The sequence below is a fragment of the Rhinatrema bivittatum genome, chromosome 2, assembly GCF_901001135.1.
Source record: "Rhinatrema bivittatum chromosome 2, aRhiBiv1.1, whole genome shotgun sequence".
Lineage (NCBI taxonomy): Eukaryota > Metazoa > Chordata > Amphibia > Gymnophiona > Rhinatrematidae > Rhinatrema > Rhinatrema bivittatum.
Window position 1 is genome coordinate 553,007,507 of NC_042616.1, and position 17,055 is coordinate 553,024,561.

The 17,055-nt window shown below is 43.7% G+C and overlaps 1 protein-coding gene across 4 annotated transcripts in view; it reads left to right on the forward strand.

The window, feature by feature from the left end:
- The window catches only part of RTTN (rotatin), a 685,521-nt gene that overhangs the window by 536,152 nt on the left and 132,314 nt on the right, over window positions 1-17,055 (forward strand). For all 4 annotated transcript variants that reach the window (XM_029590900.1, XM_029590899.1, XM_029590897.1 and 1 more), the window contains exons 41-42: window positions 4,904-5,009; window positions 16,713-16,810. In XM_029590900.1, coding sequence (XP_029446760.1) covers window positions 4,904-5,009; window positions 16,713-16,810 — 204 coding nt within the window. The remainder of the gene's footprint in view (window positions 1-4,903; window positions 5,010-16,712; window positions 16,811-17,055) is intronic.

A 17,055-nucleotide genomic window follows, 5' to 3' on the forward strand; every position in this document is an offset into this window, starting at 1 on the left:
AAGTGCAATCTCAGCTTACCATAACAAGATGGGAGATGCACCAATATCCATACAACCTCTTGTCAGCAGGTTTATGAGAGGTTTAACTCAACTTAGACCACCAATTCGGCCACCAGTCACAGAATGGGACCTGAATCTGGTCTTAACAAGACTCATGCGTTCTCCTTTCGAACCCATGAATTCCTGTGATCTTAAATTTCTCACATGGAAGACTATCTTCCTCATTGCCATTACATCAGCTAGAAGGGTTAGTGAGTTACAAGCACTTGTCACATACTCACCCTATACAAACTTCCTACATGACAGAGTGGTTCTCTGTGCACATCCAAAATTCCTTCCTAAAGTAGTTATGGAATTCCACTTGAACCAATCTATAGTTTTACCCACATTCTTTCCAAGACCTCATTCTCACCAAGGGGAACGAGCCTTACATACCTTGGAATGTAAGCGTGCGCTAGCATTTTACTTAGATCGCACTGCAGCCCATAGGAAATCCAATCAACTCTTTGTGTCTTATGATCCAAACAAACCAGGTAATGCAGTGGGTAAACATACTCTATCTAACTGGTTAGCAGATTGCATACAGTTTTGCTATGAAAAAGCAGGCCTTCCTCTCCAAGGGCGAGTAAAGGCACATTCAGTAAGAGCATTGTCAACCTCAGTAGCACACTATCGTTCAATGCCAATCCTTGACATATGTAAAGCAGCAACATGGAGTTCTCTTCACACCTTTGCAGCTCATTACTGTTTGGACAAGCAGCGATGACCAGATTCAGCCTATGGACAATCTGTCTTAAAGAACTTGTTTCCAGTTTAAACCCAACTCTACATCCAACCTGCTGTGATCTTCAGCTGACTCATTTTCAACAACAATACTTCATTGTTGCTTCACTACAAAATGACTCAGCCTCTAGCTTGCTAATCACCCATATGTGAGGACTAGCATCCTGCTTGTCCTGGGATAAAGCAAAATTGCTTACCTTGTAATAGGTGTTATCCCAGGACAGCAGGATGTAGTCCTCACGAAACCCACCCACCACCCCGCGGAGTTGGGTCTCAGACCTTTTAATATTTTATTTTTGCTAAAGCTTATTGCTACATACGAGACTGAAGAGAGACCCCTGTGGCAGAGAATATCATGGCATGCTGGGCATGCTCAGTGGTCTCACAGGGCCAGTCAAAAGTTTCTAGAAACTTTGACAGAAAGTTTTCCCGCACTAGGGCTCCGTCAGTGACGTCACCCATATGTGAGGACTACATCCTGCTGTCCTGGGATAACACCTATTACAAGGTAAGCAATTTTGCTTTGTCATAGGAATACTGGCTTTTCCCTGTGCTGCACCACCTCTAAGTAGTGGCGATGAAGTCACAAAGGAAAGCTGAGTGCTCTGCCTCTGTCTTCTGGTAGGAGGGGCATAACTCATTTGTTTTGACTGGATTGGTGCAGCAGGATTCATGGAAAAAAAATTAACAGATAAAAATGTCTCCATTTATCTGTTCTCCTATATAAACTCTGACATAAGCTATGTTTGGCTTCCTGAAAAGACATGTTGTTAAATATAGAATTACAAAAGGAGCCAATATTGTACATACACCTCATAATTACTTACATAAAGATGAATCATAATGAGCGGATCTGAATTATCTAATTCCAATGTTTTTACTACAGAATTTCAACATGGTCACCTGAATCTAAAAGTATGTAATAAATCATTCTTATATACTCCAAACTAATGCAAAAAAATCTTCTATATATGCTGCCTATCATTTCAATCATTTTTAATACAAGGGAGGAAAACCCACAATAATAGTGAACACTTTGTTATGCTGTAGCTCAAATCTATAAACATAAATCAAATCTAAATTAACTGAGGACTGAGTTTAGGGACCCCTGTTTTAAATTGATAAGAGCAGAAGAGAAAATTTTGCAAGTGGAAATGAAATGAAAGATTGTCAAAGATTTAATTTCCTGTTAAAAAAAACAAAACAACCCACAAGTTGTATAAACTTTCTTAAATTGAATAAATACTTTGCAGACTGTGGGCAGAGATTTTAAATTTTCAGTGAAATAGACATGATTGCTTATGTTCTTACTGTCGGAAAGCCTATATAAATTCACATTTTTCCATTGCAAAATGTAAACAGTCTCCTAAAAAATTAATCTTATATTCCCTTCCTACCACCTGAAATATAATAAAAATACAGAGATAAGAGTTTCTAATCAGGATTCAGTTTTCCTTGACTATTATATATTCTTTTGCTCATTCTGTGCCCGTACTTAGTTCTTACGTTTGCCATAAATTCCACCCCCCCTATACATTGAGTAGACAGTGAATCTAAAAGACCAAATCTGGAAACATATGAGAATTTACTATGTCAGTATTTATAATTATCTAAATATATATTTTCTATGTAACAGGAAATTCTGCAGTGTCCTCCCTTCCAGTCTGTAACCCTTGGGTATTTTCCTTCCCACTTCAGATGATAAATCAGTGCGATCTCACAAGATTTCCAACAGCAGCATCATGTAATCTGATACTCTTTTATCCCATGATGCCCTGCTATATTCTTGGTCTCCAGCAATTCAGTAGTTCTTTGCAATAAAAGAACAAAAAATGACATTTTGAAACTTGTAGGCTTTTCTCCTTCCTGGCTTTGCTGAGTTGACAGTAGGCTGCCTAGATCTAGCACAGTACTCCCCTGGTGGAACCACATTCAGGAAGCTGTGCTAGTGGAAGTCTCGGGATCCGTAGAGTAGCAGAAACTGAAGATGTAGATGCTCCAGGTGCCATCTTGGCAATGTGCAAGTAAGGTCATTTTGTTGGGGGATGTTGGTATAATAAGGAATACTGGCTTTCAATAGGGCTGTCCTACTGATTTGGAAGTATTTCTTTTTCCATTCTTGAAAACATTTTTTAAAGGCGCAAAGTCATATTTTTGTCTAGGACTTTTTTTTTCCCCTGAGACTTTTCATCTTTCCTGAGACTTTAGCTCTTAGAATCATTGCCTGGCATTTTTTCTTCTATTAGCAGTTCCACCCAACTGTAGAGTGGTATGCTTTGAAATTCCCTCCTCTCTGATAGATTAATTCTGATCTTGGGATTCAGTGAGACAGAAATACAAAGGTTCAGCTGGATTAAACCAACTCAAAAGAGAATTGGGGAACAAATATACAGTTATAAGTAAGGCACACAACACAAAAAGAAATCCAGTTGTGCAAAGAGACAATTGGAATAGAATCCCCATACAATCAGATGCAGATATCCCACCTAATTAGGATTGAACTTAGTTAATACTAGCAGTAACCCTAAACAAGCAAGTTCCTTAATCCACCTGCAAAATAATTCATCAGTCAGATATTCTTTATCATGCCATATTTAAAAACCAATCAGTCATCTGTGCTCCTCAATCCACAGTGTATTTTTTTTAAATTCAACTACTTAAACTGCTCTGAGTGCAAGACAGAAGCATACTGAGGGTCTCCAGCTCCCGGGAGGCAATGCATTTATGCCACCATCTCTGTGCCGCCCCCCCCCCCCTCCTTCTTGTACAAATGTTTAAAGTCACAGGAATTCATACTAATACAACCACGGAAAAGCAATGAACTGACAGGCTGTTTTGAACAGCTATGGGGCGAAAGGTCACTGTGATGAGGATCCCTTGTACTTATCGGGTGAAGGTTGACTTTATCCTATAACTCCCTGGTTGGTCACCCTGTATGGGTCCACATAAAAAATAATTTCCACATTCCAACTTGTTTCTACTCTACTACTGGCTCCCCAGAAGTTGGGAAGGAGGACTAAAATTTGAAAAGAAAAGATTGGAGAAAAGGTAATGGGGAGGGATCCCTTGAAATAAGTGAGAAAGAAAACCCACCGAGTTCAGCATCTCTGAGGGAGCACACAGGGATCACTATTAGACTGGTCACTGCTAGGCAGAACTAGATACTTCTCATTAATTTTGTACCAAATCCTTACACCAGACTCATCATAATAAGATAGTAGTTCTCCACTCGCATTCTAAGTTCCTGCCTAAGGTAGGGTCGGACTTCTGTCTTAATCAGGCAATTGTCCTAACAATATATTTTCCTATACCAGGTAGCTATAAAAGTGAAAAGGCCCATCATATCTTAGAATTCAAAAGAGCTGTCACCGCCTATCTGAAGCAGACTCAAGCCCCTTGAAAGTCCACCCAAATGTTTGTTTCTTTTAATACCAGTAAACCTGGGAGTGAAAGGAAAAAATGCATAATTTTTAATTTGGTAGCAAATGTCACCTGCTTCTGTATGTCCAGTCAGATTTGTCCTTACAGGAATTTGTCAAGAGCCATGGTGATATCAGTTGCCCATCTTGTGTTTACCTCCATCAAGGATATTTGCAAAACTACAATGTAGAGAGTTGACTTCATTGGTGAAACACAAACACATACATAAATTTCCTGCCCATTCACAGTTTTTGTTTTACTTTTTTGTTGAAGACAGTCCTAGCTAGGGAGTCCCATGCATTTGATTTGGTGAATTGTGTGTCTTCAGAAAAAGTGAAGTTGCTCACCTCTGTCAGGGGTTCCCTGAAGACAATTGTTCACCCCGACCTGCTCTTCAAAGTTATCTCCCCGGTCAAAGCTAAAATAAAGAAATGAGGAGAGTCATGAGTTTACTGCTGCACAAAAACTACTATGCATACCCAGTAAAAGGCTTTTGTCTGTCCAGAAATCTCTGGAAGATTCATGTCTAGTCAATTCCAAGCACATCAAAATATATGCTGCAAGTAATCAACTTTGCTTTATTTTCATATGGTATACATGAAACATTTTGATGCCTAGAAACTTAATTGCAGTGCTAGTTGAGAAAAGCTTTAGCATGTATGTTCCAGAAATTGCTTTATATTTATTTTAATTTTTATAGAGCTATGAAGGAAAATTATCTGAGGATGTATTGAGACGAGTTTCTGCAAATGTCTTGATTTCACTGCTGGCTGTTAGCAAAAGTGCCCAGAAATATGCTTTGCAAGGTAAGCCTTGCGATATACACTCACGGTTTATAACAAAGAAAGTCAGATCTATCATCAGCAATATTTCATTTGTCTTACCTTGTTTATTTAGATCTACAGAATGTATTGCTATTGCCACAACTCACAAAAACCAGTCTTATTAATGTTATTGTTATAGTGCAATGAAAAGATAAAACATATTGGCTATTTGTTTACCATTTGTCTATGTAACAACTTTTTTTGTTATGATAACTTTATATCTGAACAATTGATTGACATTAAAGATGAACTACAGTTATAGAGAAACACAATCTTAAATTTAGCAACAGTTGTAAATCTTTTTGCTCTAATTAGTTTTTAGTATCTCACACTAAGGCTTTTGCTTATGAAAAGGATCATTAATTCTAAGACCTGCTTCTTTTATTATACATAATTTCTTCATGCAATGACATTTGCCTGCTATATTAACCACAATAACAAGAGTTAATGAATAAAAATCTGTCTATACTTGGATGTCAGCATAAATTTCTATATTTCTTGCTAAGAGTTCTAATTTCAGTCACATAGATGGCGACATCATCATCACTTGACACCAATTAGACTTTCTTCTAAAGCTTTCTAAAGAAATTCTTAGAAATCTTCTTTATGCTCAGTATTTCCCGCGTCTCTGCGGCATGCCTCCATTTGTCTTTTTCTGCATGGTGGACTAGATGTTTTTCTCTATTGAGAACACAATTATTTGCTAACTTACTTTCCTCCATTAATTTTTGCTTCTTGTCAGCATGCCTCAGAACATATTTTTCTTTCTCTGTTCGTTCCCAATCAGGTATGATTGGCACTATGTTTTCTTGATTTGTTTCATTATTTCTGTTAGTGAGTCCACTTAATCAATGGCCCCTATCAGCCCATTTGGTTGCATTTTTTTTTGTTGTTGTTTTCTCAAGTCATCATTTGTGTAAACATATTTTCTTTTGATTTTGCCGTATCAATTTTTTGACATTATTCCAAGAACAAGACTAGTGGTTTCAAGTTTTTCCCAAATTGCAGGCAGAAGACCTTTCATGGGTCATCATCAGTTCTGCTACCAGTGTTTGAGGAAAGGCCATGATTCAATCCTTTGTAACATTTGCTTGAGGATGTCACCAAGTGAAATCAAGATCCACAAATAAAATTCCTATCTTACCTTGAACTACAGAAGATCATCAGGTTCTTTAAACCAGCACTAAAGACAAAGCCAAAGTATAAGGACTAGAAAGCCTCACTATCTATTGGTAATAAGGAAGTGCAGAAGTAAGTATCATTGCTTTTCGTGCCAAAACCCCAGTTTAGCCTTCCAAAAAACCACTTAACCTGAAACAAAAACTAATAAGTAATAAGTTCCAGACAGAAAAACGTTTCATGAAACCCTGCAAGTTGTGCCAGCACATATCACAGAACCCTACAGCTACTTACATGGAAAAAACATTCAAAATAATAAATTCACTTTCATACTGTTCTATGAATATTGTGACATGATCCAATATAACCAATATGAAGAAGGATGTAACATTGGTGAAACAACCAAAAATGGATGATAAGAATCAATCTTCATAGACATTACAAAAAAAACTAGAATGACAGCTCAGTAGATGAGCATTTCTCAGAAGACCATTCCCTTAACAATCTCATGATCAGGGTAATTTTGAAGTACACAAGAACAGAAAACATGTGAAATTAGAATGAACAAACAAAAGGATGTAATAAAGGCATTGTTTTTCTTATCCATTATCAAATATAGACTCTTTCAACTGCAAAGTTTAACTAACTCATTTCCTCTGGTACTCTCTTTCCCCACTGTTTTTCCTGTATTGAACTCATACAGACAGCCTAAACCCTAGATGACTGTACTATGTAAACTCAGTGTAACTGCACAGTTTCTTCACTGGCCTGATAAAGAGCGGATAACTCTTGAAAGCTTGTCATAGATATATTTAGACCAATAAAAAGGTATACCTCCACTTGTTTGTTGATTCTTAATTCCACATATCCAAGTGAACTAACCATGGCAAACCACAATTCTAGTACCAAAACCAAAAGATATCCCCAGAGACAAGAAATCTTCCTTCCAATTGGATTGAATGTTTGGGTCATGGTACCAAGGATCATTCAAAGGAGCCAAAATATTTCCAATTATATTCAATGCACAGCTCCAATTGCCGAGGGATCTTTGAGGTTGTGCTTCATCCTCTAAAACTTTGCCTTTGGAACTTAGCTCTGCCTTTTGTCCAGGACAATTGTTGCATTGGTCTCTGGAAGTTCTGCTTCAGGTTTTTGGCAACCCTTGAAGGGCTACAGAGAATTGCCATACATCACTCTTTGACTCATCACTCTTTGAGGGGGACTTCAAAAGATAGTTGTAAAGGCAGTTCCTAGGTTTGTTAAGAGTGCTGAGCATCAGTTGCCACCCTGCTCGCAATGTCAACCAACCTGTATACTGCAGCCTTCCCATCTGGCAACTCTGTGTTCTTGATGCCAAGAGCTGGATTCAGTGCCAAGCACACCAAGTTAAAACCAAACAGGTTCAGAGAGGAAACTTAACCAGCCCCTCAGAGCTGACTGGTCCCACCTATTCAAAAGTTGACCTTTGCTGTAGAAAGACAGTCAACTCAGTGTCAATGCTTGCTCAGATGTCTGCTGCTAGTAGGAATACAAAATAGATTCTTAGTATTATAAAGCAGAGGACATTCTGAAATGGACATCAAATTGCACTTGGTGGCCAATGACCTGGCAAGAAATGGAGTCAGTGTAGTGTAGTGAAAGAGGGGTGTATAATTGTGTCTAGCCTTGCCATAGGTCCCTTCCTTTTTCTCAAACATAATCCACAGAACATGGAAGCTCTATAAGGTAGTTTTAATTCTTAGTGTCATTTTACAGAGGGAAATATGGGTCTGCTTCAAAACAAACAACTTAGGTAAAAGCCCCTGTTTATGTTTCATTATTGTAATTTATGGTATTGTGAACCCTTGGGTCGATGGGAGGATGGTATACCTTAGGAGGAAGATCCGTAGGTTCTCCCTTCGGGTGGCGAGGCAGGAACAGAAGACGTGACCAGCTGACCCTCAGCACTGGAGACTGAGGCGACTGAGGAGGCAGACGAAGAGTTGTGACATCGAGGAAAGGAACTGTGTCTTCGCCAATGGAAGCCCACGGTCCCGCCAGGAGGAGCACGTAGGAACCCGGACTGCTGGGATTTAGGTGGGCCCTTGGAGACGATGGTCAAGAAGAAGTCCAAGTTCAAGTGCCAGAGGGTCGTCGCTTACCAGTCCAAGGTCACACACCAAGGGATCGTCACTTGCCAGTCCGAAGTCACACACCAGGAATCACCGCTTGCCAGTCCGAAGTCAGGAACCAGGAATCACCGCTAGCCAATCCGAAGTCAGGAACACCAAGACAAGACAGGAACAGAGATCCGAAGTAGAAGAACTCACCAAAGCAAGCAGACCTGACTAACCCAAAAGTTTCCAAGTCAAGGAATGTGCAGAGGAAGCCTCCTTTTATACTTCCTCTGCTCTGGCTCATTGAAGACAACTGGAAGTAGTTAAAGGGATCAGGTCCCTTTAAATCTGGTGAGGAGGCGCGGCCTCGCACCTAAGATGGCGATGGCCATCTTGGATTCCAGCCGCAGGAGAGAAGCTGTTAGATGCCGCGCAGGGGGAGCAGAGATGGCTCCTACCCCTGTGGTCACCCTGTGGGTCCGTGCCAACACGCGGGAGCAACGGCACCGGATCATGGCTCTTCACCTGGTGCTTGCCTCGACGGGTCGCCATCGCGGTCAGGTAGGGGAGCGTGCCCGCGGCCGTCCGCGGGCACGGAACACAACAGTACCCCCCTCTTTAGGGTGCCTCCCTGGAGGCCTGGGTTTAGACGGATGGTCTCTGTGGAATTGCTCAAGCAAGCCTCAGTCTAGTATGTTGGCCAACGGCTCCCAGGTGTTTTCTTTGGGGCCGAACCCCTCCCACGCTAACAGTTACTCCCATTTCTTCCTATGCTTCCTCACGTCCAAGACCTCTCGGACTTGATAGGTGAGGTCATCTTCGGAGGCAATAGGTTGGGGAGTCTGAGACGTGCTGGAAGGCCATGATAACACCAGAGGCTTCAAGAGGGAAACATGGAACGTGTTGTGTATCTTGAGAGACGGCGGAAGATGGAGCTGATATGAAACGGCACCAACCTGTCGGATGATAGGAAATGGCCCAATAAATCGTGGGGCCAGTCGCGCTGATGGCAGCTTCAGGCGGATGAACTGTGTGCTCAGCCATACCTTTTGGCCCAGCCTGAGACGCAGGTATTGTCTTCTTTGCTGATCGGCATACCTTTTTGCCGCCTGACAGGCTTTGATGAGTGCACGTTGGGTGGAAGTCCACAGGCGGTGTAACTCGTCTGCCGAGAGTTGAGCTACTGGGGACGTAACTGAAATGGGAACTGGCAGCGGTGGGCGTGGCTGCTTCCCATACACTATCTGGAATGGCGAGGATCCAGTAGCCGTGGAAAGATGAGAATTAAGTGCAAATTCTGCCCAGGGTAGCAGGCTAGCCCAGTCATCCTGTTTCTCATTGACGTAAATACGGAGGAACTGCTTTAAGGTTTTGTTTCGTCCTCTCCGCAAATCCATTGGTCTGTGGGTGGTAAGCAGACGTATAGTCTAAGGTAACGTTGAACTCCTGGCAGAGGGCCCTCCAAAACCTGGCAGTAAATTGAGGCCCTCGATCCAAAAGGATACTTCTAGGTAGGCCATGTAGTCTGAAGATGTTCTGGACGAACAGCTGGGCCAGCTGTGGTGCGGACGGCAATCCTGGGAGCGGCACAAAGTGTGCCAATTTACTAAACCAGTCAACGACCACCCATATGGCCGTGTTGCCACTGGATGGTGGCAGATCGACCATGAAGTCGGTTGCCACACGAGTCCACAGTTCCGAAGGCACTGATAAAGGCTGACGCAAGCCCGGGGTTGAACCGGGGAAGAATAGGGCCCAACGTGCCTGCCGTGGGTTGAGTCGTTGTGCCCGATGAAGGTACTCTGGGTTTTTATGGTCTGTGTAGACCGTAAACTGGTGTTGTGCCCCCTCTAGCCAAGGGCGCCACTCTTCTAAGGCTACCTTTATAGCTAAGAGCTCCTTGTCGCCTATGGCGTAGTTCCATTCTGCTGGAGAGAACTGGCGTGAGGAAGGCACACGGGCGTAGCTTGTAACTTTCGAAAGTCTGACTCAGAACGGCACCTACGCCTTCTGAGGACCTGTCCACTTCGATGACAAACGGCCGCTGCGGATCCCGATGCCGAAGACACGGTTGTTGCAGGAACATCTCCTTGAGGCGACGAAAGGCGACCTTCGCTCCCGGAGGCCAATTCTTGGGGTCCGCGCCTTTCCGGATCAGGACTGTCATTGGGGCAACAATGGACGCATAGTGAGGAATAAAAGATTGATAGTAGTTTGCGAAACCCAAAAACCTTTGGAGTGCCTTTAGTCCTGACTGCTGCAACCATTCCCGAATAGCTTTCAGCTTCTGGGGGTCCATACGGAATCCCTCACTGGAGACTATGTACCCCAAGAAGGGAAGGGACTCCTGCTCAAAAAGACACTTTTCAAGCTTCGCATACAATTTATGTTCTCTGAGGCGTTGCAAAACTTGAACGACGTGCTGACGGTGAGTGGTCAGAGTGTCTGAGAATATCAAAATGTCGTCCAAGTATACGACCACGCACTGATACAAGAGATCGTGGAGTATCTCATTCATGGTGTTCTGGAAGACCGCTGGAGCATTACAGAGCCCGAACGGCATCACTAAATACTCATAGTGGCTGTCTCAGGTGTTGAAGGCCGTCTTCCATTCATCACCCTCCCTGATGCGGATCAGGTTGTAGGCCCCTCGGAGATCCAACTTGAAGAAGATTCTCGCACTTTGCAGCCGATCGAAGAGCTCAGAGATGAGGGGCAAGGGGTAACGGTCCTTGACCATTATGGCATTCAGGCCCCGGTAGTCAATGCAAGGGCGAAGGCTTCCGTCCTTCTTTCCGACGAAGAAGAACCCAGCTCCTGCTGGGGACTTTGATTTCCGAATGAAGCCCCTCTCCAGGTTTTCTTTGATGTACTCTTTCATGGTCTGCGTCTCTGCCGGCAAGAGGGCATAGGTGCATCCCCGAGGAGGCTCCGTGCTAGGGAGGAGGTTGATGGCGCAATCGAACGATCGATGAGGCGGAAGTATTTTGGTCTTTTATTTTGAGAAAACATCCACGTAGGAGGCTGGCAGGCCTGGAAGACTGGTGGAGGCAATAGAACATGAGACTGGGATCACAGATTTGAGGCAATTGCCGTGACAATTCAGCCCCCAGCGGGATAACTGCAAGGTCTTCCAGTCAAACTGAGGACCGTGTTCCTGGAGCCAGGGGAGGCCCAAGACGATAGGGTGTATCGAATGCTCCAGGACATGGAAGGCCATCTGTTCGCGATGGAGAAGTCCAACCCTCAACTGGATGGGTTCTGTGATGTGTGTCACACAACCCAGGAGGGGTTTACCCTGGATTCAAGAGAGGACCAAAGGAGCTGGAAGATGGACCAGTGTGATCTTTAAGTGCTCCACCAGGCTCTGCATAATAAAATTGCTGCCGGCGCCAGAGTCTATCAGGGCTAACGTGTGGAATTCACCCGCTGCCGACGTTAGCACCACTGGTAGTGTTAGTGGAGGTGCAGGTGAGGTTAGGCCCAGGAAGAGACCTCCTTCAGGTCCTAGGCCCGGGAATTTCCCGGTCGCACCGGGCATGCGGCTTTCCGATGGCCCACCGTGCCGCAGTAGAAGCAAAGCCCCTCCTTCATTCGTCGCCGGCGCTCTTGGGTGGAAAGTCTCCCATGACCCAAATCCATGGGCTCGTCAACCAGTGTTCAGGGGGTTCCCAACTCACCCTTGGGAGGAGGTGAATGGCGAGGACGTCTTGAAGGCGTAGGAGTCTTTGTTGTAGTTTGGGCCTCTTGGCAGCGTTCTTGGTGGCGCCTATCGATTTGCCCTGCCAGTTCGATCAGGGCATTCAAGGATCTAGGTATTTCCTGGCCTGCGAGCTAGTCCTTGATTCTAGGACTAAGCCCCTGAAGAAAGATGGGTACGCAGGCAATCGGGGCCCCAGCCAAGCTCCGAAGACAGGGTCCGGAAATCTATGGCGTATTCAGCCAATGTTCTTGAAACTTGGCGTAACTGAAGCAGCTTAGGTCCGGCGGAGACTTCCTGGGTAGGATCACCGAAGGTCATCCGAAATAGCTCCCAGAAGTCTTTTATGTTACTGAGGATGGGGTGATCCCGTTCCCACAGGGGGGAAGCCCACTCTAGGGCTTTCCCTTCGAGGAGAGCAAGAATAAAGGTGGTCTTGGTAGTGTCGTCGGGAAAGAGGGCCGACTGCAGGCGGAAGTGCATATTGCACTGGTTAATGAAACCCCTGCAGGCCCGAGGTTCCCCAGAGAAATGTGGCGGTGTAGGCAGGCGGATTACGGAACGGCCCTCGGAAGCCACAGGTGGAAACAGCAGCGTGGGGTTCATGGGCCCCAACGCCTCAAAGCATTGGTTCATGCCCTCCACTGCGGAAACGAGGGCATCCAGGGTCCTTTGCTGGTCCATCAGGCGCTGGGCCATTCCCAGAATGGCCTGGCGGGCGGATGCCTCCGCCGGGTCCATGGACTTGGCAATCTGTTATACTCAGGCTTGTGAACCCTTGGACCAACGGGAGGATGGTATACTTAGGAGGAAGATGCATAGGTTCTCCCGTCGGGTGGCGAGGCAGGAACAGAAGATGTGACCAGCTTACCCTCCGCACTGGAGACTGAGGTGACTGTGGAGGCAGACTAAGAGTCGTGACATCGAGGAAAGGAACTGTGTCTTCGCTGCTGGAAGCCCGCGGTCCCCCCAGGAGGAGCCCGTAGGGACCCGGACCGATGGGACTTAGGTGGACCTTTGAGAGATCAAGGAGACAAGTGATCGGTGCAAGGGCTGAGTAGAGCTTCACCCCTGGAAGCCTGCGGTCCCCCCGGGAGGAGCCCATAGGGACCCGGGCCGCTGGGATTTAGGTGGGCCCTTGGAGACGATGGTCAAGAAGAAGTCCAAGTTCAAGTGCCAGAGGGTCGTCGCTTACCAGACCGAGGTCACACACTAAGGGATCGTCACTTGCCAGTCCGAAGTCACACACCAGGAATCACCGCTTGCCAGTCAGAAATCAGGAACCAGGAATCACCACTAGCCAATCCGAAGTCAGGAACCAGGAATACCAAGACAAGTCAGGAACAGGGATCCGAAGTAGAAGAACTCACTGAAGCAAGCAGACCTGACTAACCCAAAAGTTTCCAAGTCAAGGAATGAGCAGAGGAAGCCTCCTTTTACACTTCCTCTGCTCTGGCTCATTGAAGACAGCTGGAAGTAGTTAAAGGGATCAGGTCCCTTTAAATCTAGTGAGGAGGCGCGGCCTCGCACCTAGGATGGCGACAGCCATCTTGGATTCCGGCCGCGGGGGAGAAGCTGCTAGATGCCGCACAGGGGGAGAAGGGACGGCTCCCAGCCCTGTGGTCACCCCTGGGGCCCGTGCCAACACACGGGAGCAACGGCACCGGAGCATGGCTCTTCACCTGGTGCTTGCCGCAGCGGGTCACCGTTACGGTCAGGTAGGGGGGCATTCTGTTGGGTGAAAGTATTATTTTTCCTCTTAAGTTATTTGACTTTTATGATGGGCCAGGTTGAGGTAACCAGTTGTTATTTGTAAGGTGTAAAACAAATTGGTTGGATCAGACATCATTTGGTTTCTGCAGCAACAGATTGGATTACTGTGCCTTAGTCTCCTGATACCACATATCTGTTTACCCTATCCCTCTCTTACAACTCTTGTCTTTTTCTTTTCAGCCACCCCAAATACCCAAGTCATTTTTCCAAGTTATCATTCCCCAAGTTCACTGTTAACCTGAAACTTGTTATGCAAAAAAGGATAGGCCAAAAAAGTACTTTCTTTGTACATAAAGAAAATATTGAGGTACAAATGTTTTTATAATACAAAAGTAATAGTCATTTCCATATAGAATATATTAATGAAACATGTAACCGAAAAATTTATTGGCACCCTCTGGATAATTTATAAACCAAACATATTTCGTGCCTAATTGTAAACCGTTGTGATGGTGCATTACTAAATGACTGTATAGAAAAGTTTTTAAATAAATAAATAAATGTTTGTGTGACTTGCTACAATAATTTCTTATTTTATATATATATATATATATATATATATATATATATATATATATATATATATATATATATATATATATATATATAAACTCAGGTTGAGACCAGTAAATTTTCCATGCATCTTAAATAGCACTATATGTACAAAGGAGCTTACCAGGTGCTCTAAAACCCTGCCAACAAGGCTGCACTAAAAGTAATGCTGGTGTGATTTATTTTTTTTTATGTAAACATGTTTATTACATTTTTGAAACAATGGGTTACAAAAGTAGGAAACATATAATATCATACATTTACCATAATATCTTGGTACACATTTTCAAATTTCAAAATCCAAAGCACTAAAGGCCGAATTTTTATTCCCCCGTGTGCGTAAAATACAGGGGTTACACGTGCGGCTGGGCCTTCCGCGCGCATTTTAGAAGGGGCCCGGCCACACGCATAACCCCTGCTACGCGCACAAGAGCCGGGCCTCGCAAAAGGGGCGGGTAGGAGTGGAGCTGGAGGCGGCCAGTACAGCGGTCACTTGCCACTGTACAGGGGGATTGCACACGGCAGCCTGCCGGCAAGCGCAACTTATGCCAGCTCAGGAGCTGGTGTAAGTTCTGAAACAAAGAAAAAAAAAGGTAGGCCATATTAAGGGGTTGTGGAGGACAGGGGAAGAGGGAAGGGGAGTATGGGCAGGGGGGGAGGGAACTGGGGAAGGCTGTGATGCGTTGCCGCGTGAAAGTTGCATTTTCACACACACACACACACACACACACACACACACCCTCCTTGCGTGCGCCTTCCCGGATTTTATAACAGGCACGCACATTTTATAAAATTGCACGTCCATGTGCCGGGTAGGGTGCGCACATTTAAAAATCTACCCCTTAATCCTTCCACTCATTGCTTCATCAATATTCCTTCCCCCCATCCTGCCCTATGAAATGAGCGTAACCATCTCTCAGACTTCTCAAATTTCAACTCTCTTCTACCTCCCATACCAGATAATCTGTTAAAGTGTTCCATATAGGTCTGTTAGTTAGGTTCTTTAGTAGATTTTCTGTAGTTATTCTGTAGTCATTATGATGAAACATTTTAACAGATTATCTGGTGTGTTATTTTTAATGTGCCCTCATTTGAAAATATGTAAATACAATTACATTGATCTCATTATCATGGTGTTCTCTGACTAATTTATGACATTGGCATTGCTTGGATATGTTGACTGCCTCCAATGCAGGTGGAGTAAATGATCAGTTATCTACATAGCCAGGACAGACTGAATCCTGAGTTTCCCCCCTCAACACACACACACAGTTTTTCCTAATCCTGATTCCCCCCCCCCCTGCACTTCCCTTCCTCATCTCTTGCTCCTGCCTTCCAGTCCCTCCCCCCACCCAAGGCAGATATACCATGCTGCCTCCCCATCCCACCCAGCCAGGAGGAAGAAAGTCTCTTGCCTCCTGCGAGCTCAGCTACCCTCTTTTTAAAGGAACTTTTCAGCAGTGCCTAGCACGTTGAACATGCATGCAGTAAGAGACTGTCCTCCTGCAGGAAGGACATACAGGGAGGCAGCATAATTACTTCTAGCCTGAGTGAACAAAAGTGGGGAGTTGTTTCCTCCTGGCTAATCAACCTTTCACTTTCTGGTGGTTAAAGTAGGGGAACATATATGATGCATAAAATATGCGGATCATACACATTGAAAGGGCTGCACTCCCTTGGCCCTTTGACAGCAGGTGCTCTTCATATTAACTTTGTATTTTCAGCAGTATATTGGGGTATAGTGCTCATACTAAAATCAGTTGCATCTATTTTGGCATGATTTTTTAGTTTAAAGGTCCCAAGGTGTTATAAATCACCTTTCAAGTAAATAACAAAAAGGAAACAGTTAAAACTATTTTTACTGAATTTGTAATCAAAATATTCTAACATTTTAATTGTTAGTGCACAAGTAAATCTTTTTTGGTTTGATTTTACAAACCTTGTGACGAGCAGGGAATCTGAAACCTAAAATGATTCAGTGCACCCATGCTAAAAATCCTCAACATATAGAGGAGAGGAATTAGAATAAAGAATGGGAAGCAGGCTTTTAAGTGTATAAAATGTATCATTCTCTTTAAATTGCTTGTTGATTTAAAGAATCTTTCTTAATCTTGGAGGATTATAGTGTGAATTTTCTTAAATTATTTACATCCTGACACTTGAGATGAGTAATAATAATTAGTAATGGAACAGTCTAAAAAGGTCATATTTCATTTTTAAAATGATTAACCCACAGAGTAGTTGGTTTTAAATTCATTCTATTTGTTTATTGGGTTTTATTCATAGTTATGAGGTCTAGGTTAGCTAGCATTAGCATTTCACTTGTTTGCAGAGTTTCTAAAACCATTTCATAGCATCATGTTTACTGTAATAGTGTACTTTTTGACATAGAGTTTTTGTAACTAATTTTAAAAACAACTGTGCTTCTATGGCTTTTTCATTTAGCTAACCTTATAGACAACTGTATGGAACAGATGAAGCATATTCATGCACAGCTGAGCTTAGATTCCTTGAAACCAGGAAAAACTTTACAGAAAAAAAAGGTAAGCATAAATTACAAGTTTAACCTACAAGAATTTTTAATCAAACAACTTATTTTCTCAGATTTATCTTATATCTCTCACCTAGCAATGATGAATGATATTTGCTTGTAAAAGAGATGTATTGCCCTAAGCAAGACTGTCCTTAGGTCATGGCAAACGGTGCTACCAATCCAGGCCCCTTGACTGGGTCGTCATACCTCCACAGGCCTAAAGGAGATGATCAGCAGGAGAACTGGCCAACAACA